General features: G+C 45.0%; 1 protein-coding gene across 1 annotated transcript; it reads left to right on the top strand.

Moving 5' to 3' along the window:
- Positions 1-176: 176 nt before the first annotated feature.
- On the top strand, positions 177-26,513 carry LOC138976665 (uncharacterized). The gene is made up of 12 exons (XM_070349540.1): positions 177-352; positions 1,721-1,786; positions 5,539-5,740; positions 6,261-6,373; positions 13,077-13,208; positions 15,602-15,784; positions 17,308-17,378; positions 17,853-17,951; positions 19,108-19,181; positions 19,837-19,991; positions 22,135-22,227; positions 23,151-26,513. The coding sequence occupies exons 1-12, from the start codon at positions 242-244 to the stop codon at positions 23,244-23,246; spliced, it is 1,395 nt and encodes a 464-aa protein (XP_070205641.1). The 5' UTR covers positions 177-241; the 3' UTR covers positions 23,247-26,513.
- The last annotated feature ends 141 nt before the right edge of the window (positions 26,514-26,654 follow it).

The following is a 26,654-nucleotide window of genomic DNA, read 5'->3' as shown; positions in this document are numbered from 1 at the left end:
GTAAAAGTTTTTCATGACGCTTACGTGTCTTTTCTTCAAATGTTACACTAGAAGCCAATACTTCTCTTATTTTTGCAGTATATAAAGTCGTCAGGAGTGATACTGTACGTAAAAATGCGTCTACAGTAACGAAATGGAGCGGATGAATATCGAAATTACTTTTCGTGCGCACGCATACCGGCACACTTCCTGATGCACTCTCTGCGGCCGATGTGTTGTTTTGATTTCTGACATCAACACGATGGGGAACAGTCACAGCAATAAAAGTTCACCCAAAAGTACGCCAGCCTACGAAGCCTCGGATATTAACCCGTCACGAAACTCATCAGCTTCGATTCTTAGGCTGTTTGAAGTAAGTGGACTTGTTGTGCTTGTTCATAGTCACTATCATGACTATGATCACTATCACTATCACTATCACACTCAGTCAGAAAAGTGAAAGTCATCGCTCGGTGGCTTGTCTTTCGCTCTGAATTTTTTCCTTTGACGTGTATAATGAAGCGCAGAATTCGATATTAACTGATAGAAATACCCGTAGAACGGACACACAGGGTAGGGGAAGGAGAAAGAGAGGTGTGGAAAGGTATTGGAATGAAAACAAAGGCGAAGTTTGAGTGATGGCAAGGCGGACCTACTGTGTCGTGCCAAAGGAAGGAAACAGGACAGCGGTGTTGACGCTGTATTATGCCTTAGTGCAGCAAGAGCCGGAAGCATGACTAGTTTTATTGTTGCTATTCGCCTCAACCAGGATATTGTCAGGTGTACTGTATGTGGGGTAAGATCAGGACGGTAGATCAAGTCAAGATCGAGGCCTCCCCACACCCTTTGTCACTGTCAGCATGCTGCATGTCTGCAGTCAGATAGTGCAGTAACTAAGAATATATATTACATATATATATATATATATAAATCTTTCCTCTGTACCTTGCAACAGCTTGAATTCTACACACGCTTGCAGAAGTACTCATGTAGTAGTAACCCCTCGTTCATACCTACTTAAGGATGCCCTTCCGTTAGTGTTACTGTGTTTTTTGTTCCCTTGTATATTATTATTATTGTGATCATTTTTATGCGCCTAATCTAGATATAGCCCTAGGCGCTTACATATTAATTTCTGCCGTTTGAAATGGAATTTTTTACAGACAAACAGACATTTTTTACACACAATATATAACGCATTCACATCGGCCAGTAAAGCTCAGTAGCCTATTAGGCGAGCATTCACCTTTCACGGCCTTTATTCCAAGTCAAACGGGTATTTGGTGGACATTTTTATCTATGCCTATACAATTTTGCCAGGAAAGACCCTTTTGTCAATCGTGGGATCTTTAACGTGCACACCCCAATGTAGTGTACACGAAGGGACCTCGGTTTTTCGTCTCATCCGAAAGACTAGCACTTGAACCCACCACCTAGGTTAGGAAAGGGGGGAGAAAATTGCGGCCTGACCCAGGGTCGAACACGCAACCTCTCGCTTCCGAGCGCAAGTGCGTTACCACTCGGCCACCCAGTCCATGATAATATGATAATATATATGATAATAAGCATATAATTATGTGTTTTTAAGCTGATTTTCTTGTTAATGAATGAATTTTACTTTTAGTTGTCACTCTGTCACAGAAAATGTGACGATGCAATTTATGCAGAACTATTTGCTTGAATTACAGTTTTGTGGTAGTGCTTTGCACAACGTGCTGACGGCGTCATTTTCTCATTGCAGAAACTGGAATTAACAGCTGACGATGGAAATACACACCCAGGAGAGCTGTCCAGAATAACATTTGAGGTTGGTGTTAATTTTTTCCAGGCATACTGTGTGGGGACCATATGATACCAACGCACACTAGCTCATGCATAAGGCCAACAAAAAAAAAGGTCTCTTTACGGTAACATAGGCCAAAAAAATAGGGTCGGTAGGTCGGGATTTGGGGTTTTTTTTTTTTTTTCCAAAAAACCATATTTTTACGTTATTTTGCAAAAGAAACCAAAAGGGGTTTTTTTTGGTTTTTTTCCCCAAATGCCAAAAAAAAGTCTAGGGTCGCGCGAAAAAAATAGGGTCGGTCGGGTTACCGTAAACAGACCTTTTTTTTTTTTTGGCCTAATGACATACACACTGACAGATTGCTTTGACACAGTTAAACTTTACCTGTACTTATACTTACTAAGTTACTTGTACTTCTGCGATGCTTGAGGTTTTCTTTTTAAACCTGTTTGCCGATCTTGATAAAAGTCAACAAACTGCTGTGCATGGGATAAACAAAGACAGCTTTGGTTGTAGATGTGTTTGGTCCTCTTTCAGTATGAATCTAATCTGGACTTGAAGCACTGGACAGCATGAGCTGAGAGTGTTTATGAATTATTTCTAATATGCTGACTGTTAGCAAATGATGACAGACATGTCGAGAAAATGGATTATCAGCCATATCATTTGTGAGACATGTCTGTTATTATGAGTTATTTTTAATATGCTGACTGTTAGCAAATGATAACAGGCATGTCGAGAAAAAATATATCAAGCATGAGCCTTTTAGGCGAATGCTGATATCGTTTGTGAGACATGTCTGTTATCATTTGCTGACAGTCAGCATATTAGAAACTAGATGAATACCCGCTTCGCCGGGTACCCGGCTTTGCCGGGAAGAAGTAGAGCCGAATTCCCGGCTTCGCCGGGTACCGGACTTTGCCGGCGCATTGTACGCGATTGACGCCACACGAAGGAAGGGAGATAAACGCGCAAAACACTGGAGAAGATAAGGAAGAGTTACTGGGAATGGATGTACAGAAAAACCAAAATCGGTTGAGCGCTGCGCGCTGAGAGCACGTGTTGAAAATTTTCATCGACCAGATTGTGTCCGGGGTCTACCTGAATATGCCCAGCAAATTTGAAGCAAATCCATCGAGAACTTTGGCCGTGCATCGCGAAGTGACACAGACAGACGCACACAAGCCGTATATAGATATAGATAACGGTTTTATTACCGTTTAATTCGACCAAAACAAATTTCGAAGGGACCCTGCGAATTAGACAGAACAGCCGCAATGGGAACTTGAGCGCTCCTACCTGATTATTCCTGTCAGTCAAAGAATTCTCGTGACCTGGGTCAGCCAATCAGAGCTGTGGCGGGTAGGTAAGACGTCGGCCTCTTAATCGGAAGGTCGAGGGTTCGAATCCCGGCCGCCTGGTGGGTCAAGTGTGGAGATTTTTCCGATCTCTCAGGTCAACTTATGTGCAGACCTGCTAGTGGCTTATCCCCCTTCGTGTGTACACGCAAGCACAAGACCAAGTGCGCACGGAAAAGATCCTGTAATCCATGTCAGAGTTCGGTGGGTTATAGAAACATGAAAATACCCAGCATGCTTCCTCCGAAAGCGGCGTATGGTTGCCTTCTTGGCGGGGTAAAAACGGTCATACACGTAAAATTCCACTCGTGCAAAAACATGAGTGTACGTGGGAGTTTCAGCCCACGAACGCAGAAGAAGAAGAAGAAGAAGCCAATCAGAGTAACACACCTGACGTGATTAATATTCACAGGTCAAATGCGTTTGACACACAACAATCTCACAAGATAAACCATGTTGAACATGCGTTTCGGTTGCTTCGCTTTTTCTTGTTGAGCAGAGAGCGACAGATTTAGAACCGACTCCAGACGGATGGGAAATGACGTAAAGATACATTTGACGTAAAGCGATTTCACTTGATTTTTCCAAACTTAGATAATTTAGATTTCAAGTGAGTGGGTCAGCATTGCACACTCACTCAGAGAATGGGTGGTGCCTTGCTGTTCCGTAAAGCACCCACCGACAAAACTCACTTTTCGATATTTTTTTAGATAAAGAGAATATTATCTGACAGCATTTGAAGTGTCATTCTTTAGAATAAATCACGCTGATATTGTTGATTTAAATTTTTACTTTGTTTTGTTAATTTTTAGCTTGATAAACAAAAAGGGTCCCTGCCTGAACGTTATAACATTTAGAGGGTCACCTAGAATCCGTCCTGATTGGTGAAAAAGCTATATGGGGCACTGAATTGGTAATAACATTTGCTAACAGTCAGCATATTAGAAATAACGGTTTTATTACCGTCTATTTCGACCATAAGAAATGTCGAAGCGACCCCGCGAATTAGACGGAACAGCCGCAATGGGAACTGGATCGCTCTTATCTGATTATGCCTGTCAGTCAAAGCATTCTCGTTGCCTGGGTCAGCCAATCAGAGTCACTCACCTGACGTGATGAATATTCACAGGTCAAATGCGTTCACACAACAATCTCACAAGATAAACCATGTTGAACATGCGTTTCAGTTGCTTCGATATCTCTTATCCATCTGAAAGCGACAGATTTCGAAACAACGCCAGAGAGAAAGGAAATGACGTAAAGATATAGTTGACGTAAATTAAGTGACGCAATTTCACTTGAATCGTCAGAACTTGGAAAAGGACATTTTGAAGTGAGTGGATCAGCATTGCAAACGCAGAGGGTGGGTGGTGCCTTGCCGTTCTGTAAAGTGCCCACCGACAAAACTGGCTTTTCTGTATTTCTAGATAAAGAGTGTAGTATCTGACAGCTTTTTAAGTGTCATTCTGTAGAATGAGTCATGCTGATATTGTTAGTTCCAATGTTTACTTTGTCTTGTTAATTTTTAGCATGATAAACAAAAAGGGTCCCTGTCTGAACGTTATAACATTTAGAGGGTCACCTAGAATAAGTCCAAAAGCCATAAGGTGCACTGGAATGGTAATAATAACTTATAGAGCTGGATGGAGGTTCCCTCAGTCAGGCTTGAGAATGACCTGCGGATGACTCCAAGCACTGCGGATAACTCTTTGCTTTAGGTTGATAGATTGCTTTGACACAGTGAAACTTTGCTTTTGGTTGATAGATTGCTTTAACTCTTTCTACCCCACCTATGTGGTTAAGTTTTTTTTAGCCGAGACCAGCTGTGCTGCAGCAGGTCACTCAGAATTGTAGTAACTGTGTAGGAACAGTGTATCAACACGCTGGAATGCAGGCGTTAAATCAACGTTACAGGAAGCGACTGAAGTAACTGGGTGTACGGATATATCATTACCAGGTCAGATAGAGCCATATGAGTGGGTACGGATATATCCGTACCTGGGAGACAATGAGTTAACACAGTGAATTTTGGCTTTCGGTTGACATATTGCTTTGACACAGTAAAACTTTGGTTTAGGTTGACATATATTGCTTTGACATAGTGAAACTTTGCTTTAGGTTGACATATTGCTTTGACATAGTGAAACTTTGCTTTCGGTTGACATTTTGCTTTGACACAGTAAAACTTTGGTTTAGGTTGACATATTGCTTTGACATAGTGAAACTTTGTTTTAGGTTGACATTATATTGCTTTGACATAGTGAAACTTTGCTTTAGGTTGACATATTGCTTTGACATAGTGAAACTTTGCTTTTGGTTGACATATTGCTTTAAGTTTAACACAGTAAAACTGCCAAATATTTTAAGCTCTGAGGCTTTTAATTATCTCTCACAAAAACCATGTGCAACTTGTTTCAGAATGCATTCCATGGACCGCTCCACAAGTTCGGCAAGCTGATGTACACCCAGATGAAGAACGGCCACGTGGACAAAGACCGCATCACGCGGGAAGAGTTTGTGGCGGCCGGAACAGAGATTGTCAACAAAGTGCATGTGGGAGACCAGAGGAAGTACTACTTCAGGCTCTTTGCTGGTGGAAAGGACCATTTGACCAAGGAAGGTGGTGGAAAAAGAGTTAAAGCATCAGGAGGGGGGGGGGGGGAGGGGGGGAGGGGGGTGTCACCGTCAGGAAATGTACCTATGTAGCTTATTAGTTGTTTTACATCTAGCTTCTAAACAAGTGACTGGTAGGTCCTTATGTTGGATTTCCACCATGTCTGTTCGGGGTTACAGTTATGTCCCAATGTCAGCTTCTGTGCAGATTTTGACTCTGTCATTGTCAGTTGGTGTTTTGAGACAGCCTCTGCAACTAAGGGGGGGGGGGGGGGGGGGGTGTAGCAAATCAAACACCATGTGTGCATGTTTTCCTTATTGATAACATACTGAATTTACTTAAAGAGGAAATACCTCAAATGGGAGAAAAAAACCAGGTACCCAAGCAAACGACTGTAGCTCCCACTCCCATCATTGGCAGAGTCTGTGAGTTTGAAGTCTGATTTTTTTTCTTTTTTTTTCTCTCCCTTGCTTTTAGATGCGTTTCACACGTTCCAAGCCTGATTCTTTTCCGTCCTTTGTTCCAGATGCCTTGCAGATGTTCCACGTGTCGTACATGCTGACAGTGTCCGTGTCCAAGATCCCCCACACACACGATGACCGCGACATTCAGGTCTTCCAGGGCATGGTCACCAGTCTGGTCAGTCAACTTCCTCTTGCAGGAATACCTTTCTATAAGACTCTTGGTTTAGAGGACACATTCCAATAAAGGACACCTGATGTTGTCCGCCTGTCTGTGTGCTTGTTGCCATTGTTGTTGTTAAGCCTACCCGCACTTAATACTTGTGGAACCACTGCGTACAGAGAAGGTGGCTGTCGTCCAAATTGGAAAATATTGACTATGATAATAATAATAATAAATAACTTTTCTATTTTAAGAGTCCCATCAATTGGCTCCGGGCGCTTTACAAACTCATTCCAAAACAAACTAGCACAGATTAAATGAGAATACAAAGCATACAAATAACTGAGATAAAACAACAAAAACCAAAGCAATAAGCAAACTGGTCGTACATTGTTACACACACCCCCATAAACACTGTGCAACAGTTTTGAATCACACCACATTAAATTACATATTATTACCCAACTCACATATAGCAATTAACTCTAGTTCAGTGCTGGTTACGCTGTACGCGTTCCCCTTGGTAACAAGGGAGACCACCCTAAAAAAGAGTGATCCATCCCATAATATCAGACCGATGTCCGGTCTAACATCCGTATGCGTGCGCATACGCCGCCATTTGTATCATTCTCTCTCAGCGGTTCAACTGGGAAGGACGCTCCTGATGTACGCTCCTGCTGTATTCAGCATTTTGTCATAGTCTTTGGCTTTGGCATCTCCCCTTGGTCGTCGCCTAGCTGTTCACCTTTACCTACTTGTGTGGTGAGATCTTTCCGTTTTGTTATAACTTTAGCGACGTTTTCGTCGCTCGTTTTGTACTTGTGAAATTTTTCTGAAATTGTTTTTCTTTGAAATTTTTCGTGAGTTCTTTCGCTATGGCGGAGGCTGCGCTTGTTGATAGCGTGAATAGGAAGCCGAGTTCGAGGCAGGTGCCTGACGATTCGCCTCCTAAACGTAGCTCGAGGAGAGAGAAGGGCGCAGGAAAATCCGCGTCTGTTTCTTCTGATTCAACTTCTGTTAAATCTCCCGTGTTAGCAGACGTCAGTTTAACTTCCGGTCAGGCTTGTTTACGTTCTGGCAAGAGTGGCGGTTCGCGCAAAAGAACTTCTTCTTCTGCTTCTGCTTCTGCTTCAACTTCAGATGGCTGCCCTGGGTTAGCGCCAGCTGAAGTTGCGTCTTTATTGTTGACTTTGAGCGCTCAAGTTTCGACACTTGCGTCGGAATTATCTTCCACTAGGGAGGAATTACGTGCGCTTCCGTCGGGTGTTTCTGATGTTCTCTCCTTAGCACAGGTACGGCAGTCTCCTGCAGTTCCGGCTTCGACTTCCGCTTTGCCTTCGGCGACTGTGACTCGGGCGGATGTCCATGCTTCGCAGGATGGGAGTACCAAGTTGGTGTCTCTCCTTTGTGGGACACCAGTTCAAGGTATGTCTACACCGCTTGCCGGTGTGCGAGCTCAGGGGGCTCTCTCTGGCGTTGGTAGTCGTGAGAGTTCCCACGAGCAGCGAAAGGACGAACGCCTCCGTACGTCTCTTTATGAGAATATCGGGGACCGTTTTAGTCCTCTTCCGCCCGGGGGGCAGGAAGTGGTCGGTTCTGCCGACGATAAACTGTCTGATGTTCTGCCTCCTGGCTCCGAGCTTGATCTCGAGTCGGAGTGTAGGGCGGAAGACGGGGATGCCTCAGTGGTAGAGGATTCCCAACTGAATTTGCCCGTGAAGCTGTCAGCCGCAGTGGCGCTGGCGGCGGAAACGGCGTTCAGATACTTTCCGGAAGGGGTGGTGAAGGACAAGGCTCAGCTTCACCCACCTCTTTCTGCTTTTGACGATTTCCGGAGTGCTCAGGAGCAACGGCCTCGCTACCGCTTCCGGGAATCGTCAACTATTGCCTATGAAATGGCTAACGTCTTGTGTGGTAAACGCAAACCGGCGGTGCCGTTGTTGGTTCAGCACGGCGAGGCCCCGGAAGACGTTGTCTCTTGGCTGGCTCAGCCTGGGGCTCGGGCTGCTTCCGGTGTTCCGAAGTTCAAGCTCACCCCTTATCCTGTGAATCTGATTGACTCTTTTGCTCTGCCGTCAGGGGCACTTCCGGTGACGCCGGAACTTGCTGCTTTGAGAGAGGACGGGTACAATAGGGATAGAGTTGTCCCATGTACTGACGGTTCTCTCACAGCTGTGGAGGAAGTTGGAAGGTCTTTGCTGGAGCTCACGTCCGTGTCGGAGTCTCTGCAAAGGTCTTTATCCAGATCGATTGCCACATCTCTTGATCCTTTTGAATTTCGGTTTGATGCGTCGCCGACAGATGTTTCAACACTGCTGGCTACTCTGGGCAAGGTGACTAGAGAACAGGTTACTTTGTCTGCCCGGCTGTATACTCACGCGGTGCTTTCAAGGAGATCAGCCTTCTTGACGGGGTCCAGATTTCGGGACACCGCGACTGTGGAGAGGCTGAAGGTCTCCCCTTTTGCTGAGGGGTCTCTCTTAGGGCAGGCGTCTTTCGATGCACTCCAGAAAGAGACGCAGGACGCGCGGGATGTAGCGATCGCGCGTTTGGCTTCACAGGGCTTCCAGAAGCCTCAGGGCAAGTCTCAGACTCAGGCGTTTTCTTCTGCTAAGCCTCAGACGTCTTCGTCAGGTGGTGGGAAGGCCCAGAAGCAGTCATTCTCCTCCAGGGGTAGGGGGCGTGGAGCTCCTTACCCTAAGAGGGGTCAGTCTTTCGGGGGTTCCAGGGGGTCGGGGCGTAAGCCTCACCCCCAATGAAACTTCCCCGAACAACACATCCCGGTGGCCCCCGCACTAGTTGTAGCGGGCGGCCCGTCCAGGGCCCTTTCTTCCTGGCTGCAACTGGTGGCCAGCAAGTGGGTCACGGGGATAGTGTGTTCGGGGTTCCGGCTTCTCTGGTCAGGGCAGAAGGCTCCCCTGGTCAGGATAATCCCGCCCTGCAGGGCGCCAAAGGATTTGGTGGCACGGAACGCGGTCCAGGAGGAGGTCTCGGCTCTGCTGCTCAAGGGAGCTATAGAGGAGGTCTTGGACGCGCGGTCCCCGGGGTTTTACGGCAGACTTTTTGTAGTGCCGAAAGCCTCGGGGGCGTGGAGGCCGGTGTTAGATCTTTCTCCTTTGAACAAGTTTCTGAGAGTAATCAAGTTTACCATGGAAACTCCAACTTCGGTTCGGGAGGCCTTACGGCCGGGAGATTGGGCAACGTCGATCGATCTTACAGACGCTTACTTTCACGTCCTCATACATGTCGCGGACAGGAAGTGGCTTCGCTTCCCTTGGGGCGGCAAAGCTTACCAGTTCAGGGCTCTGCCGTTCGGCCTGTCTTTAGCTCCGTGGATTTTCACGATTGTGGTCAGGCAGCTTTGCGCTCTTGTGAGACAGGAAGGCATCCGTCTCAGAGCATACCTGGACGATTGGTTAATCCTTCACCAGAACAGGGGGCTTTGCGAGGCTCATACGCACAGGGTGCTGAGCCGGGCGGCACAGCTGGGTTTCTCTGTCAACCTGACAAAATCCGAGTTGGAACCATCCCAGACGTTTACTTACCTGGGCATGGAATTCGACACGCTTCGGTGGTCTGTCCGTCCGTCTCAAAGGCGGATCGACAAGCTTCAGGGTCTGATTCGGTCTCTCTACGGAGAGAATCACGCCAGTGCAAGGGTTCTGACTTCGGTTCTGGGTCAGATGGAATCCATGGCTTCCCTCATTCCGTTGGGCAGGGTTCACAAGAGGCCTTTTCAGGCCTCCCTGCAGTCAAGGTGGGATCAGACATCCCAGGACTGGAGTGCCCCGATCGCACTGGGAACTTGGTTTCAGCAGACCACAGGGGTTTGGCTTCTTCCGGATTTGTTCCGGGGTGTTCCCATTGTTCGTCCACCGCCGGAGAGAGAGTTGTTTACGGACGCATCTCTGACGGGGTGGGGTGCTCATCTGGACGAGCACATGGTTTCGGGAGTTTGGGATTGCTCTCAGGCCTCCCTACATATCAATGTACTGGAGTTGGAGGCCGTTTCCCTGGCGCTTCTAGCGTTCAAGCCTTTCCTGGAGGGCAGTCATGTACGTCTTCACACCGACAACATGTCTGTGGCGTCGTATGTGAACAAGCAAGGGGGGACTCGGTCTCACAGTCTTTCCGACATTGCATGTCGCATTCTCAAGTGGTGTCACGCCCAGCACATTCTGTTGTCAGCAGTGTACTTGAAGGGCAGTCTGAACGTCCTTGCAGACACTTTGAGCAGAGGGGACAGGATTGTTCATTCAGAGTGGACTCTCACACACCAGTCTTTGCAGCGGCTTTGGTCGCAGATCGACAAGCCCAAGATAGATCTCTTTGCGACGAGGTTTTCGGCGAGACTGCCTCTCTTTGTGTCCCCCTTCCCGGATCCTCTGGCCTGGAAGGTGAATGCTCTGGAAGTGGATTGGTCAGATCTTCCGGCGTATGCCTTCCCTCCGTTCTGCCTCTTAGGCAAAGTCCTCAGGAAAGTGGACTTGGAGAAACCAGCGCTGGTTCTGGTCGCTCCTCTGTGGCCAAGCCAGCACTGGTTTCCCGACCTACTGCGTCTAGCAGTTCGGCCCCCAATCCCTCTCGCCCTGAAAAGAGGAGATCTCGTGCAGCCTCGGTCAGGCGTTCAGCACGAGAACCCACAGATCCTGGCCCTTCACGCGTGGATTCTGTCCGAAGCGCTTTGCGTAGGGCAGGGGCCTCTTCCCCTACTCTGAGATTCGTTGGACATGCGCATAGAAAATCGACTTCTTCGGTTTACTCATCGCACTGGGCCTCTTGGTCTAGGTGGTGCGCGCTTAACGGGGTTAAACCTCTTTCTCCTAGGTCTATTCATGTAGCCAACCATCTGTCTTGGTTGGCTGATCAGGGGGCTTCTCCCTCTTCTATTAGGGTCCGGAGGTCGGCGATCTCTTCGACCCTCGCGCAATTAGGCCACAAAATTTCGCTCGGAGGGGTTATCGCTAGTGTTATTAAGGGGGCTGCCCTTTTAGCAGCTCGTTCAAAATCGCTTCTCCCTGCATGGGATTTGTTCCTGGTCTTACGTTTCTTAGCCTCGGATGAGTTCGAGCCTCTTCTGTCAGCCACTTTGGCCGACTTGACGCGTAAGACTGTGTTTTTAACGCTTCTCTCTACTTCTAGGAGAGGTAGTGAGGTGCATTCTTTGTCGGGTTTAGACAAGGACATTGCGTTCGAGAAGGATGGTTCCATTTCTCTCAAATTTGTTCCCGGCTTTCTCGCGAAAAACCAGAAACCTGGCCAGCTTTCTCCAATCTTGCGCATTCCACCCTTGAGCAAGATTTTGGCTCCTGGAGATCCCGATATTGCAAATTGTCCTGTGAGAGCTCTCCGATGTTACCTGTCTCGAACTCGGCCTGTTAGGTCAGAAAGTCAAAAGCTTCTTTTCATATCTTTAAACACGGCTAGGTGTAAGGATATAGCGAAGGTGACTCTGGCCAAATGGATCTCCACTCTGATCAAACGAGCATATGCCTGGTGGCTAGTGCAGTCGGGTGATGCTAGGGCAGTGTTGCCTCTCACCGCGGCTAGAACCCATGAGGCGAGAGCCTGGGCATCCTCATTGGCAGTTCTTCGGTCCGGCAAGCTAGCCGAGGTACTGGAAGCTGCGTATTGGCGCTCTGAGGACGTTTTCGTCAACTTTTACCTCAGAGACGTCGCTTCTGTCAGACAGGATGGAAGCTCCGCGCTGCCTGCCATGGTAGCGGCGGGACAGGTCCTGCGTGCCTAGTTTTGGTAAGTACCCACCACCTATAGTAGCAATCTGCTATATGTGAGTTGGGTAATAATATGTAATTTAATCCAAAATTTTAATAATAAATTTTCATTTAATTAATATACTTACCCAACTCACATCGTTTAAACCCTCCCGCCTCCCCGCTGTGGTGGTATTGGGTTCTAAAAAAGTAGTGAGTTGGGCTTCGTTCGAATGATACAAATGGCGGCGTATGCGCACGCATACGGATGTTGGACCGGACATCGGTCTGATATTATGGGATGGATCACTCTTTTTTAGGGTGGTCTCCCTTGTTACCAAGGGGAACGCGTACAGCGTAACCAGCACTGAACTAGAGTTAATTGCTATATGTGAGTTGGGTAAGTATATTAATTAAATGAAAATTTATTATTAAAATTTTGGAGTATAGGCAGCCATACTATTTCTTTAGGTGATTTTGAAATGAAGGCTGGTAAAGGGGTGGAAACGGTTGCTATTTGAGGAGGTACCTACTGAAGTACAGGACCACATAGGAATCACTGCTGATCATAGATAATCTGTCATCTCCAAGCAAAACATATCTGCTTTCTTTTTGCCCAATATTTTGAGCGGGGGGTCAGAATATCGCTTGCTTTTCTTTCCAAGAGATATGAGGTCGAACCTGCCCTAGCGACCACCTCTTGAGAACTAACACCTGTCCAAAACGACCACCCAAAAGGATCCCTGATGGACTTTTTTCTCTCTATAATTAACCTTTCAATAACGACCACCTGTCTCCAGGAACCATTTTTGGTTGGTCCCTTGGGAGGTCGTTATAGACAGGTTCTACTGTATATTGTTACCATGTGTAACAGTTACTGTAACACCATTTTTGACTGGTCCCTTAGGTGGTCGTTATAGGCAGGTTTCACTGTATATTGTTACCATGTGTAACAGTTACTGTAGCACCATTTTTGTGACTAATGATGTGTGTGCTGTGTGCAGTTTGGCATCCAGGAGCAAGCGAACTGTGACAAGCTGGACAAGTGGCTGTCGGTTCACTGTCCCAACATGTTCAGCGGGGTGCACAGCTGGGTCTGCATGGTGCTGGGGGGTTCGAACCTCCCCTCAGAAATGGTGAGGCGAAGACAACGGTGCAGATGTGGAAAATATCGGAAGTAAATTTGAGGATGGTGATTTTGCTATTTGGAATGGATATCGGTGTGTTTTGTCATTAGATGTGGGAAACGCTTCAATCAGTTTGCTCTACCAAGTGTTTTGTTGTCGTTGTTTGTAGTTATTGTTCATAGAAGTTATGTCTTATCTTCAACTGCATTGTTTAGAATTGTTTTATATCCTGAGTAAGCAGTAAGTTGGTACTGTGCAGAAGAAAAATGTAAATTGAAGAAAATTTCAGGCATTGTTTTTATACCACAAAAAAAAACACCATCATTTGTCTGAAACTATCAGGCATTGTTTTTATACCACACAGACTCCCCAGCATTTGTCTCAAACTAGAATACAGTGGAACCTCCATTTTAACCCCTTCACTGCCCACCCCGTACTAGGTACGTGGTCATTTTCGGTTTGTCGTACGCCCATAACCATAACCGTACCTAGTACGTGGGATTTGCGTCAGCAACATTTCTGAAAACTAAATGGGAGGTAACCACTTTCCAAGTACTTGTTGGGGTTCTAAACACAGTTCTTTCCCATAGACCGTTCGGATAAGTTAGTACCACGTGGTGAAAACTGTGTTAGAAATGTAGAATCGATCTATAGCATTCACAATGGCGGCCGAAAGTCGGACCTCAACTCGTAGACCTGTTTTCAAGCGATACAGTGTTCTGGAAGCTCTACAAGAAGTGATTCGTCGCGATATAACCTTCGTGGTTGAAAACGACGTTAAACACCAAATAAAGAAAGAAAGAACAAGAAGTGATTTATGGATTACCACACAGAAGAATACTTTTATGGGCTGTAATGTGAGTACCTGATGTTTGACACCAGTTTTAGCAGTGTTTAGTGTGGTTTTACGTGCTGCAATGTGTGTTTGTGTAAGTCCGGAAACTGTAATTTTTGACAAAAATGGTCATTATATCAATTTTTACTATAACAATCACAAACAAAGTCCAATGATCATGTCATCCTATAATAACCAAGGGTATAAGCAAAACACATGCCAAAGATCTAAGAGATATCTCAATAAATGATTGGGCAGTGAACAGATTAGTGAACCTACCGAAGAAAGCGAAATTTTGCCCTGGCACACAGCAATACCAAAATGCTGTTATAACTTATACTGTGGCAGTGAAGGGGTTAAGACCCAGCAATTTACGACTTCCCTCCCTTTGAGACTTTGCCTTTGAACATTCTCTCTTCACAACTTCTGTAAATTGACCTCAAATTTGAGACCAGAGTTTCTCAGATATGTTGGGGGTCTTAAAATTGGAATTGGGGGGGGGGGGGGGGGGCGGTGGCCTGTACTAATGTTAGAACAAATGTTGTGCATTTGAATATCTGGCCTTTTAAGTGACAGGAAGCCACCACAATGTGAATACCTCCACTTTAAATTTACCTCCAGTTTTAAGACATGATTTTGTTCAGACATTTTGAGGTCTAAATGTAAGGGGTCCCCTGTAATATACTGAACTCCAAAAGAAACGCAAGATTAAGAAATTTAATCTCATTCTTTGGCATTTCATTTTGACGAGATCGAATCGAACGAATTTCACGAAAATTATTACAAAGCATCTTGGGGCAATGTTCTTTGATTGTCACTAACAAAAAACGTTACCGAAAGAAAGTTCTCATCGCCAGGCTTAGTAACGCGTGTGTCCCCCATTGGCGTTGAGAAGGGCCTGGCATCTGTCTCTCATGGAGCGCACCAGGTGGTTGACGGTGTTCCTGGAGGTTTCTGTAGCCGGGAGGAACGGTTGGCGCAGGTGCTGACGGTAGATGACCCGGTCCTGGCGAGCAGTAGCCACACGAGGTCGTCCGCTTGTAGCGTCATCCCGGGTGCTGCTGCTGGCTCGGAATCGGGTCCACAGATGGTCGAGGTTGCCACGCCCATGACATTTGCAATGGCAGCTGGGCGATTTTCAGCTTGCAATCGCCCGATTGCTCTCTCCCGGTCAATGGCGCTCAGTCTTGGCATGCTTCTACTGTACAAATGGCTGATTTCAGACAGTGGACGGAGACAGGTTTTTGTTCCTTGTGTGAGCTGAGTACTGTTAACGAAAAAAATCAGGTCTGGCAGCTTTTGTGTGGGCTGCGTGAGCGAAAAACAGTCTCAATCTTCAGCACGCTGCAGAGAGCGCACTCTGGGCGCTGCACACGGGATTTTCACAGGCTACGTGCAGGACACTATGCTAACTCATGCTCGTGCAGAATGTTCACCTGAAACCCACCTTTAGTGCATGAATTTTAACAAAACCTTAAATAACTCTTAACTTGCGTTTCTTTTGGAGTTCAGTATAAGATTAGAACGAATGTTCTGCATGTCAATATCTGGTCATTTTGTGTGACAGGAAGCCAACACGGTGCGAGTGCCCCAGCTGGAGAACTTTACGTGCGGTCAGCACTGCCTGTGTCTGGGGATGGCCTGGGCCCTGTCCGCTGTGCTGCCCAACTGCTACACCACCCTCTCCAACCCCTCCACCCCCACCCCCAACAAGCCCTTCACCAACTTCCACCACCTCATGGCCAACCTGGTGAGTAACGTGGAGGAGGTGTCTGTCTCTTTGTGACAATGCTGAATATTTTATTGCCCAAGGATTTGGAATTTATCCCAATGTTGCGGTCATGAATACAGGCATGAGACCAAGGGTAGGGCGGATGGTGGCGAGAGAGGTGAAGGGACGGGGAATGTTTACAGTGCCCTGTGCCGGGCTGTGAGCATTGCCCGCCAATGTATAGCTCAGGCACCGTCACAGCAAATGCGCCTTAGTTCTATACAGGAAAATGCAGCACGCTATTCTGGCCATCTGGTCAACTGTCGTCCTCATCTCTGGGACAGACTGATACTAAGAGGTGTTCTTCTTCTTCAGCGTTCCAGAAATTCTGGTGACGTGTGAGCTCGTTTGCCCATTTGGGTTCCCCACACTACACTCTGAGAGCATAGTCAGCTTCACTCCGCTTTCGTTGGGTAGGCATGCTGGGTATTTTCGTGTTTCTATAACCCACCGAACTCCGACATGGATTACAGGATCTTTTTTGTGCGCACTTGGTCTTGTGCTTGCGTGTACACACGAAGGGGGTTAAGTCACTAGCAGGTCTGCACATAAGTTGACCTGGGAGATCGGAAAAATCTCCACTCTTAACCCACCAGGCGGCAGCGACCGGGATTCGAACTCACGACCTCCCGATTAGGAGGCCGACGTCTTACCACTGCGCCACTTTGCCCGTCACTAAGAGATGTAAGTTGTATCCGCCTTCAGGCTCAGGCGTTTTCAAACGCTCGACTCAAGACAAAATACACGCATGCGGGAAAAAGAACTTTGTTACCTTTTAAAATGCTGGAATTCCAGAGAGAAAGGACACACAAAGAAAATTATGTTTTCTTTCTTTCATTTTCAAAAATGAAATGTATATATATATAAGCAATGTATTGGTTTCCAAAGAAGTGCCACCAAAATGAAAATCCACAAGATGACCTGGGTTTGCATTACCATACAGGGTTCGTACAGAGTCCTTGAACCCTGGAAAACTCCTTGAAAATTGGAAAACCTTTTCCAGGCCTTGAAAAGTGCTTGAAAATAGAGTTTTGTTAAATAGTCATTGAAAAGTACTTGATTTTTCCAAATTGTTGTCTATACATTTCGTCAGCAGCTTGTCTTATTTAAAAAAAAATGCAACCCCCTTTTTTTTGGTCAAATACAGTACACATTTTGGGAGAATAAAAGATCGAGTGAAAACGAAAGCAGATGAACTATTACTAGTCACCCGTAGTTGCTTCCCTTCCCGGAAGTTGGCAAGGGGAAACAACTACGGAATGACTAATAGAAATTCACCAGAAACTTGATGACTTGAAAAACTGAAGGTAAGCTTGGTGCTTTGCATTAATTTGGGGAAAATCATGTCCTTGAAAAGCATTTATTTGGTCCTGGAAATGTCCTTGAAAACTCCTTGAATTGTATCAGCTCTGCCCTGCAGGAACCCTGAGGTCCATACCTGAATTCTGTTACACAGTACAAACTCTCCAATTACATAAATAAACTCCTTTTCTTTTTTGCAGGCCAGATTACCCAGAGTGCAAAGCTGGCATCTGCTGTACAGTAGTGAGAGAGACGGCATGTCCAAGAACAGGTAACTCTCGTCTTTGTTTTAAGAAAACCCACATCAACACATGTGCCAGAAAGCAATCTTCTTTTTCTGCATTTAACGTTACCTGTGCTCAACAGCCCACAAACAGATTTTTTAAATTTTTATTTCTTTTTTATTTTTTTAATTATTTTTTATTCATTAATATTTTGTTTCTCTTTTTATTGTTTTCATCCTCTCTTCTCTTGCTTGTCCCGACGCTTGTTCCTTCTCCCAGTACGCTCTCACGCCGCCCCGTCACAGCACTCGCTGCAACATCCACTCCTGAACTTTGTTCCGCCGCCAGACTTGGTTTTTGCGCTTTCTGAGTCAATCAGTGTTGGTCAGAAACCTGGGCACCCTCACAATCGCATTCGTGAATTAAAACAGATTTATCTCAGCGTACGTCTAGGAAGCATAGCGCAAGGTCCAAGGTTTCCAAGATAGAATTGTTCAGTCTGCCATTTTACTTGTTCCCAGATTCTGCCACCATGTGTTGTCGTACCATGGTCCCAACCTGATCTTCCTGTGCTTTGAGGGAGGCAACCAGTACTGCTTGGCGCTGGATACTGCCTTCAGGTTGGTACTACGTCAGATGCTCAGGGTTTAGTTCTAGCGGAAATTTTGAATGTGATATTTGTTCGGAGGAATTGTATAGCAGAATGAGAGAATGCTTGGTTCAGAAACTGAAATTGGCAAACTCACATATTTTTTCTGAGAAATAACAAATTAGACCAAAAAAAACATGCTATAATCCTGCTCCAATTTGCATCAGATTGCACCCTTTTGAAGTTTTTCAAGACCTCACTGGAATGCCAGGGATTTTTGCGGTTTCTCAGTGTTAGTCATGGTTTGTGATTAAATAAAGGTTGAGGACATTTTTTACCTGTTCCTGCCTCAACTCTTGTTCTTACTGGAGCATGTCATTTTTCCCCCTTTAAATTTGTGATATGTTCTTTTTTTGCTTGTAGACTGACACATGGACTGAATGTGTTATCACACTTTACACAACTTGTCATCATACAGTGGAACCCCCCTCCCCCTTTTTAAGACCTTGCTTTTCTAGACTTTCTGTTGATAACCTGTGTGAACTGTACCCCCATTTTATGTGTGTGTTTGTGTTCATTTTGCTATTGTACATCGGCCTGAGCTCTTGCAAGGAAGAGCGATTTACAAGTGTTCATTATTATTTTTTTTATTTTTTATTTCTCGTCGTAAATGGAAGGTTCCACTGTGTTGTGGTTGTGCCAGTTTCTGTTCGTGTCAGTACACATTGTAGAGCGGGTGGTGCAAACCTATTGATTGTTCGGATGAGACGAAAAACCGAGGTCCCTTCGTGTACACTACATTGGGGTGTGCACGTTAAAGATCCCACGATTGACAAAAGGGTCTTTCCTGGCAAAATTGTATAGGCATAGATAAAAAATGTCCACCAAAATACCCGTGTGACTTGGAATAATAGGCCGTGAAAAGTAGGATATGCGCCGAAATGGCTGCGATCTGCTGGCCGATGTGAATGCGTGATGTATTGTGTAAAAAAATTCCATCTCACACAGCATAAATAAATCCCTGCGCCTTGAATATGTGCGCGATATAGATTGCATAAAATAAAAATAAAAATAAAAATAAATAAATCCCTGCGCTTAGAACTGTACCCACGGAATACGCGCGATATAAGCCTCATATTGATTGATTGTTATTACTGTGCTTTCTGTCTGCTCTCTGCCCTGTCCAGGGAAGGGACGACCAGGTTTGGAGGCAAGGACTGTCGCCTGATTCAGCTTCTCCCGGTCTACAGAGTCGTGCAAAGTAAGCTGAAGGAATGTAGACTGCTACAGTTGTGTACTGGGCGTTTCAATTTATTTACAGGACAATGCCCCTATCTTTTCAGTGGAACGCTTGTTCCATTTGCAGAATGTAGATTGTATGAAGGCAGATTCAGTGACAGGAGTTTTTCCTGAAAAAAAAATCTTAGCAGGGATGAAAGTTCCCAACGTGGAAATCAGAAATTACAGATTTAAGAATTTTTTTTTCTTCTGATTTTCAAACCATTCAGGGTGTTGAAATTACAGTGCTACCTAGTCTTCAGACAGATTTTCTTGATTTTGTACATTATCAACTTTCATCCCTGACTTAGCAATGAGTGGTTTTGTTAACTCATTGTCTCCCAGGTACGGATATATTCGTACCCACTCATATGGCTCTATCTGACCAGGTACGGATATATCTGCTCAGACTGTTAGCATCAGTCGCTTCCTCTAACGTCCATCTAACGCCTGCATTCCAGCGTGTTGATACACAGTTACTACACAGTTACTACAATTCTGAGTGACCTGCTGCAGCACAGCTGGTCTCGGCTAAAACAAACCTTGGTCAACATAGGTGGGGTACAAAGTGTTAAGTAGAAGAAATTAAAGTGTATCAAGCTTTTCCCCAATGAATTCAGCTTTTTCTCTCTGTGCAGGCGGTCCCAAGATAGCGCTGTTCAACAGTTTGTCGCGCAGCTCACCCAAAGGCATGATGGTGGGCCAGGACAGCAAGCCGCTGGTGCTGAGACTGGATGAAGACTTTGACAAGATCTACCATTATGACGTGCCCTGCGCCCTGCACAGGATCGAGGTACAGTGGAACCCCCCTTTTAAGAACCCCCCTTTTAAGACCTCCTCCCTTTTAAGACTTTGCTTTTGGAGATGTGCTGGTCATAACCCCTGTAAATGTACCTCCATTTTCAGACTCCCTCCTTTATAAGACCTGATGGGCGGGGATGTAGCTCAGTCGGTAGCGCGCTGGATTTGTATCCAGTTGGCCGCTGTCAGCGTGAGTTCGTCCCCACGTTCGGCGAGAGATTTATTTCTCAGAGTCAACTTTGTGTGCAGACTCTCCTCGGTGTCCGAACACCCCCGTGTGTACACGCAAGCACAAGACCAAGTGCGCACGAAAAAGATCCTGTAATCCATGTCAGAGTTCGGTGGGTTATAGAAACACGAAAATACCCAGCATGCTTCCCCCGAAAACGGCGTATGGCTGCCTAAATGGCGGGGTAAAAAACGGTCATACACGTAAAATTCCACTCGTGCAAAAAACACGAGTGTACGTGGGAATTTCAGCCCACAAACGAAGAAGAAGAAGAATAAGACCTGATTTTCGGCGATTTTTGAAGGTCTTAAAAGGGGGGGTTCCACTGTAGCATCTCTATTTCTCTCTCTGGGGGAGTTTTAAACTTGTCTGTCTGCACCTCCTGTTACACAAAAGTTTCTGTCATTTCAAAGCTTAAATAATCGGGTTTTTCCGACATTGGTTCTTGTACATGTAGCAATAATATCAAGACACCCTGACGACCAGCAAAAAGTGTCCTTTCATTGCAGGTGGCCTGTCATAACAGGTATACTTTAGTCAAAACAAAAAAGGGGTCATGGGAAAGTGTCCTTTATTGTGAGGCGTCCTCGCATGGCAAGGTGTAGTTGCAGGGGTACTTGTAAAAATGTGTACAGTTGCGTCTAAACAGAAGTGTAAAATGGCTAATAATTGTTCATTAACACTTTTAATGTTCATAAATGTTGGTTTCTGTGTCCTACAATGGCATTCCAGTAGTGTAGATGTTTACATCTGTGTTTCTGTCTGTGGGATTCTCAAACTTTTCTGTCTTCCGATCCCACTACACTACATTGGGGTGTGCACGTTAAAGATCCCACGATTGACAAAAGGGTCTTTCCTGGCAAAATTGTATAGGCATAGATAAAAATGTCCATCAAATACCCGTGGGACTTGGAATAAAGTAAAAAAAATTCCATCTCACACGGCATTAAGTCTCAGGAAACATGAATACACGCATGCAGGGAAAAAAAATATATATATGGGTAGCGCCGTATGTATGGCAGCTCGCTTTCCCCGGGGAGAAAGCAGCCCGAATTTCCATGAGGGTAACCTCACTGGACTGTAAATCTTATCCAATCCAATCCATTATGGAACAATTTCTGTCTTTCTTAGAATTAACCTTCGTGGTTTAAAACGACGTTAAACACCAAATAAAGTAAAGTAACTTTCTTAGAATGATTATGGAGTTTCAGCTGTATATATCTGCATAACATTGTCTACTGAGATATGTTTCACAAGCAAAACAATTAATGAAATCAAAATGTCTTGCCTTTGTTTCTGTGTTGTGATCGTATTCAAAACAGAATTCTGAGACTTTAACACTACTTTGCATGAACATCTGGTAACGTTGACATGTAGTTGAGTGTGTGTCATGTTTTCTTTTTTTTCTTTTCTTTTATTTTAGCTTCTTCTTCTTCTTCAGCGTTCCAGAATTTTCTGGTTACGTGTGAGCTCGTTTGCCCATTTGGGTTCCCCACACTATACTCTGAGAGCATAGTCAGCTCACTCCGCTTTCGTTGAGTAGGCATGCTGGGTATTTTCGTGTTTCCATAACTCACCGAACTCTAACATGAATTACAGGATCTTTTCCGTGCGCACTTGGTCTTGTGCTTGCGTGTACACACGAAGGGGGTTAAGTCACTAAGCAGGCCTGCACATAAGTTGACATGGGAGATCGGAAAAATCTCCACTCTTAACCCACCAGGCGGCAGCGACCGGGATTCGAACACACGACCTTCCGATTAGGAGGCCGACGTCTTACCACCACGCCACTGCGCCCGTCTTTTATTTTAGGGTATCACCAACTCATGTCCCTAAAAGGAAAACTTCCTGTGAGGACGTTAAGGACCCCCATTTCATTTTCATTTCATGTTTTTCTTGTGAGCAGGCGTGGGGCTGTGGCGGGGAGGAAACGAAACACGCTCAGGTCAAACAGAAACAGTGGGAGGCCCGGGACGTGGAGCGTGAGCGAACTCGCAAGGTCAGTACACTTTGTATTGTATGAAGAACTCTCTTGTTTCTCATGTTTAAGTGTTATCAAACTGTCGCTAAAGCCATCAACACTGTTTGGATATACAGTCATACCTTTGATAAAAGGACACCCCTGAGACTGGCCAAAAGTGTCCCTATAGTGCAGGTGGCCTCTCATGAGGGGGATTCTTTGGTTAAAGTAACAGACCGCATGAAGCGTCCTTATTTGGGAGGTGTCCTCTCATCAGAGGGGTCTGACATTTCAGGGACCTGTAGCTCCAAAAACTGCAGTGTCCACTCAATATGATGCTTTTTTTCCGAAACCATACACATCAGAGCTCATTGCTCTGCCAAACATTTACCGTTAGGGTCGTCCGATTTTTTGCTAGAATGTGCGAGGCCCTGTTGGAGGGCTTCTTGTGTGCTTTGTAAAGAGGCGGCAAAACGTTTATTCCTATTCAGATGGCGTGGGTCATGTACGACCCATACTTTTTACGTAAGTCCTAAGTTTTTGGAAAGTATGGGACATACAAGCCCCACATCATCTGGACTGTGTTGCCCCCCCGCGGGTTAGGGGGAAGAATTTACCCGATGCTCCCCAGCATGTCGTAAGAGGCGACTAACGGATTCTGTTTCTCCTTTTACCCTTGTTAAGTGTTTCTTGTATAGAATATAGTCAATGTTTGTAAAGATTTTAGTCAAGCAGTATGTAAGAAGCAATTTTTTGATTAGTGCTTTTGTGAACAAGAAACAATTAACAAGTGGCTCTATCCCATCTCCCCCCTTTCCCCGTCGCGATATAACCTTGAACGGTTGAAAACGACGTTAAACACCAAATAAAGAAAGACTGTGTAGTCCAAAGCGTGACCCAGGCAAGGGTAAAAGGAGGGTTCCACTGCACCTTCAATGAATACAATGTTGTCTTGTCAACAGCTACGCCTGGAAGGGGACTGGCGAGAAAACCCGGACAAGCAGATCCTGGAGTGGGGGGGAGTCAAGACCGGCAGCTCCTACCTCTCCAACCGGTGACACTCCCTGCCTCCTGCTTCTCTCGCACAGCCCGGGCATCACATTCTCTTTTAGTTTGGTTTCTGCATGCTGGTGTTTGGCAGTGTCAGGTCTGCAATTTTCTACATGTTCAGCTGGTAACATCACTGCTTTTGACTTCAGCTCCAGAGAGGCATCTACAGTTTTTTGGGGTTTTGTTTTTTTGCATGCTGGTATATGGCAGTGTCAGGTCTGCAAGTTTCTACACGTTCAGCTGGTAACACCACTGCTTTTGACTTCTGCTTCAGAGAGGCATCCCTGTTGTTGTTTTTAAACTTGTATTGGGTTGTTTTTGAAGCTGCAAATGTTCTGGTATTACCTCCGACATGATTGCCTTCAACATTTGTCATAGGGAGGCATCCATATGATTATTTTCTCTGACACCGGTATTGGGTGTTTCACTTAATAACCAGCACCACTGCCTTCCACAGAGAAGCATCCATCTGCATCTTACTTTTTCTTTTAAACTGGTATTTGGTGGTGTCTAAAGTAGGAGTTTCAACACCAGTCAAACTGCTGCGACAACATCAGCTATGATGAGGCATTATGTATTCAACATTTTATTTCTTTTAAACTGCCGTTTTTGTTGTGCTTTATGTTGATATTGGTACAGAGAGACAGGAACAGAGGATTTCAACATCAATAAAAAGTTGAAAACTCTTGAATGATAGTCTTAAATTTGTGTACAAATGTATTTTCTTAACATTTAAGTAGTGATATTTGTTGTCTCCCATTCACATTGTTGGTATGAATGGTGTAGTGGGGCTGCTGATGAAACTGAAAGTGTACGCCTGAACAATATTTTTTATAGCTGAAAGTTCTCTTGTGGCTAGATTTTGTAAACATTTGGTTGTACATTCTGTGGACGTTTGACCCACAAATAGAATGGAGACATAAAGAAATATTTTATTAGTGGTTAATGATACAATTTAGTCCTAGAACGCTGTACTATGCTTCACCTTGGTAAAGGGAAGCAACCCTTAAAAAAGATGACCTTGACCGGGTGAAGGTCACGGGCTCAGATAGAGGCTGCCTTCCCGCATGCGTGCGCATACCTAGCGCGGCCATATTGAATCCTCATTCATTCTTCAGCGCTCGCAGGCTGCAGACTACCATTTTACATATCTGCAAACACTGGGCCATACTGAACAACCCTTCTCATTTCAAGTGTTTGCTGTAGATTTCTGCAGCCTGTGAAAAACTTGATTGGCACATGATGTTTAAATCCCTGTTTGTCTTTTTTTCCCTTCAGGATCCTTGACGAGGAATAAAGTTGCTTATGACAACACTAGAAATGTGGGGCTTTTATTTGTGACATTTTCTGTAGCATTTGGACTTTTTTGTTTTGAACCTATAATGTTCTCTTTCTCGTGTTCGTCCCACTCCAGGTTATGCTAGCTAACCAGCCTTTCGTTATGTTTTTATTCTTATATTGTATGGAGAGTAGAGTAGGTAATGGTTGTACAAAAGAAAATCTGCAAAGTCTTCATGATTTTTAAATTTGCAGCGACAGTGTCATTGTGTATACCTTGTGTGTGCACGCACGTGTGTGTGTTTGTGCAAAGTTGAATTATTCTTTAAGCATATGGTGATGGTGCTTTAAATTGTACATTTCTGTTCTACATACACTAGTTCATGCAAAAAGAAATGTGTATTCATGAAGTCATATTTTTGCTGCAATACTTTCATGATTTTTTTCTGTAATTCCTTTGTTTCCTTCTATCTTTGTCACTGCAAGGTAAACTTGACTGGTGGGAATGTTATCAAAAGTATGCACATTAATGAATAAACTCATGAAGTAAAGTTAAGGTATATATGTCAATCTGCTACAACTAGGGAGAAAAGGAGAAAAAATAACGTTTGTAACATAAAAAAAAGTTGCTATCCATTTTTTTTATTTTGCTGCTTAGCATAAAGGAAAAGAAGTTTGTGGAATATTGTATTTTGCTGCTTAGCATAAAGGAAAAGAAGTTTGTGGAATATTGTATTTTCAGTGGTTGTTTGCATGCTTGATTTGAAGAAGAATCTTTAGTGGAATAAAACCATTCACGATGCATGAAGATTCAATTAATTAGCTCTTCGTCACAATAGCACTTGAAGTAAGAATATCCATGGGACAAGCAATGGGCGGTTCTGGTGAGGTTATATGCCCCCTCTTTCTATCGGCTGGTAACTGGCACCACCTCGCGGCAAGATCACACGCGAAAGGAAAAAAAACTTGCATTGGTCCCAAATAGCGTATCGGTTTGGTAACAGTTTGTGTGTAAGTCGTGCATTTTATACGGTAAACAGACAATGGTCGGTTCTGGTGAGGTTATGTCCCTTCTTTATTTCGGCTGGTAACTGGCGCCACCTTGCGGCAAGATAACAGGAGTTGTCTCGCGTTATCACCCCAGAAGCGCTCATTGTCTCTTCTTCCCGGGTGTCCTTTCGCTGAAAGGGATGCCTTTGCCAATCATGAGTGCATGTACCGTCGGGCGCAGTGGCGTGGTGGTAAGACGTCGGCCTCCTAATCGTGAGGTCGTGAGTTCGAATCCCGGTCGCTGCCGCCTGGTTGGTTAAGAGTGGAGATTTTTCCGATCTCCCAGGTCACCTCATGTGCAGACCTGCTTGTGACTTAACCCACTTCGTGTGTACACGCAAGCACAAGACCAAGTGCGCACGGAAAAGATCCTGTAATCCATGTCAGAGTTCGGTGGGTTTTTGAAACACGAAAATACCCAGCATGCCTCCCACGAAATCGGCGTATGCTGCCAGAATGGGGGGGGGGGGGGGGTAAAAACGGCCATACACGTAAAAATCCACTCGTGCTAAAAACATGAGTGAACATGGGAGTCCAAGCCCATGAACGAAGAAGAAGAAGTGCATGTATCAATGGCTCAAACCAGAATTCCGACAATTTGACAGAAATTCCAAGTAGGTCAGTGCAGAAACAACAAAGACTAAACGTTCATAACGATCATCATGTGGCAATCATGGTTCATACCCACATGCAACCAGTGGCCTACAGTGTCCTGTCCTTGGTTAGTTTCCCACCAGTCATCGGTATCATGACACGACAGATATCCTTGCTTTATTACTAGTACTAAATACTAGTCCAATGATATTTTCTATTACATGTGTATACACTGTATTTTGAACTGCCATCACAAGTAATTTTGTGTGTGCTTTGAAGACAATTATTCTTCGAATTTAGATACCATGTATTATTTTTTTGTCTGTGGAAAAAAATGTGCTGTAATTTTTAAATGGGATCAGGGATTCAATACTCCTGTGTGTGTCTGTACCCGTGATTTCATGTGTGTGTGTGTGTGTGTTTAAAAAAAAACTATGTTGCATATATTCGGACAAAAACTATCCCTAAATGTATGGACAGTTGGTATGTATTAT

This window comes from Littorina saxatilis, linkage group LG9 (assembly GCF_037325665.1).
Source record: "Littorina saxatilis isolate snail1 linkage group LG9, US_GU_Lsax_2.0, whole genome shotgun sequence".
NCBI lineage: Eukaryota > Metazoa > Mollusca > Gastropoda > Littorinimorpha > Littorinidae > Littorina > Littorina saxatilis.
Note: the sequence above shows the minus strand (reverse complement) of the source record. Positions and strands in the feature narration are given on the sequence as shown.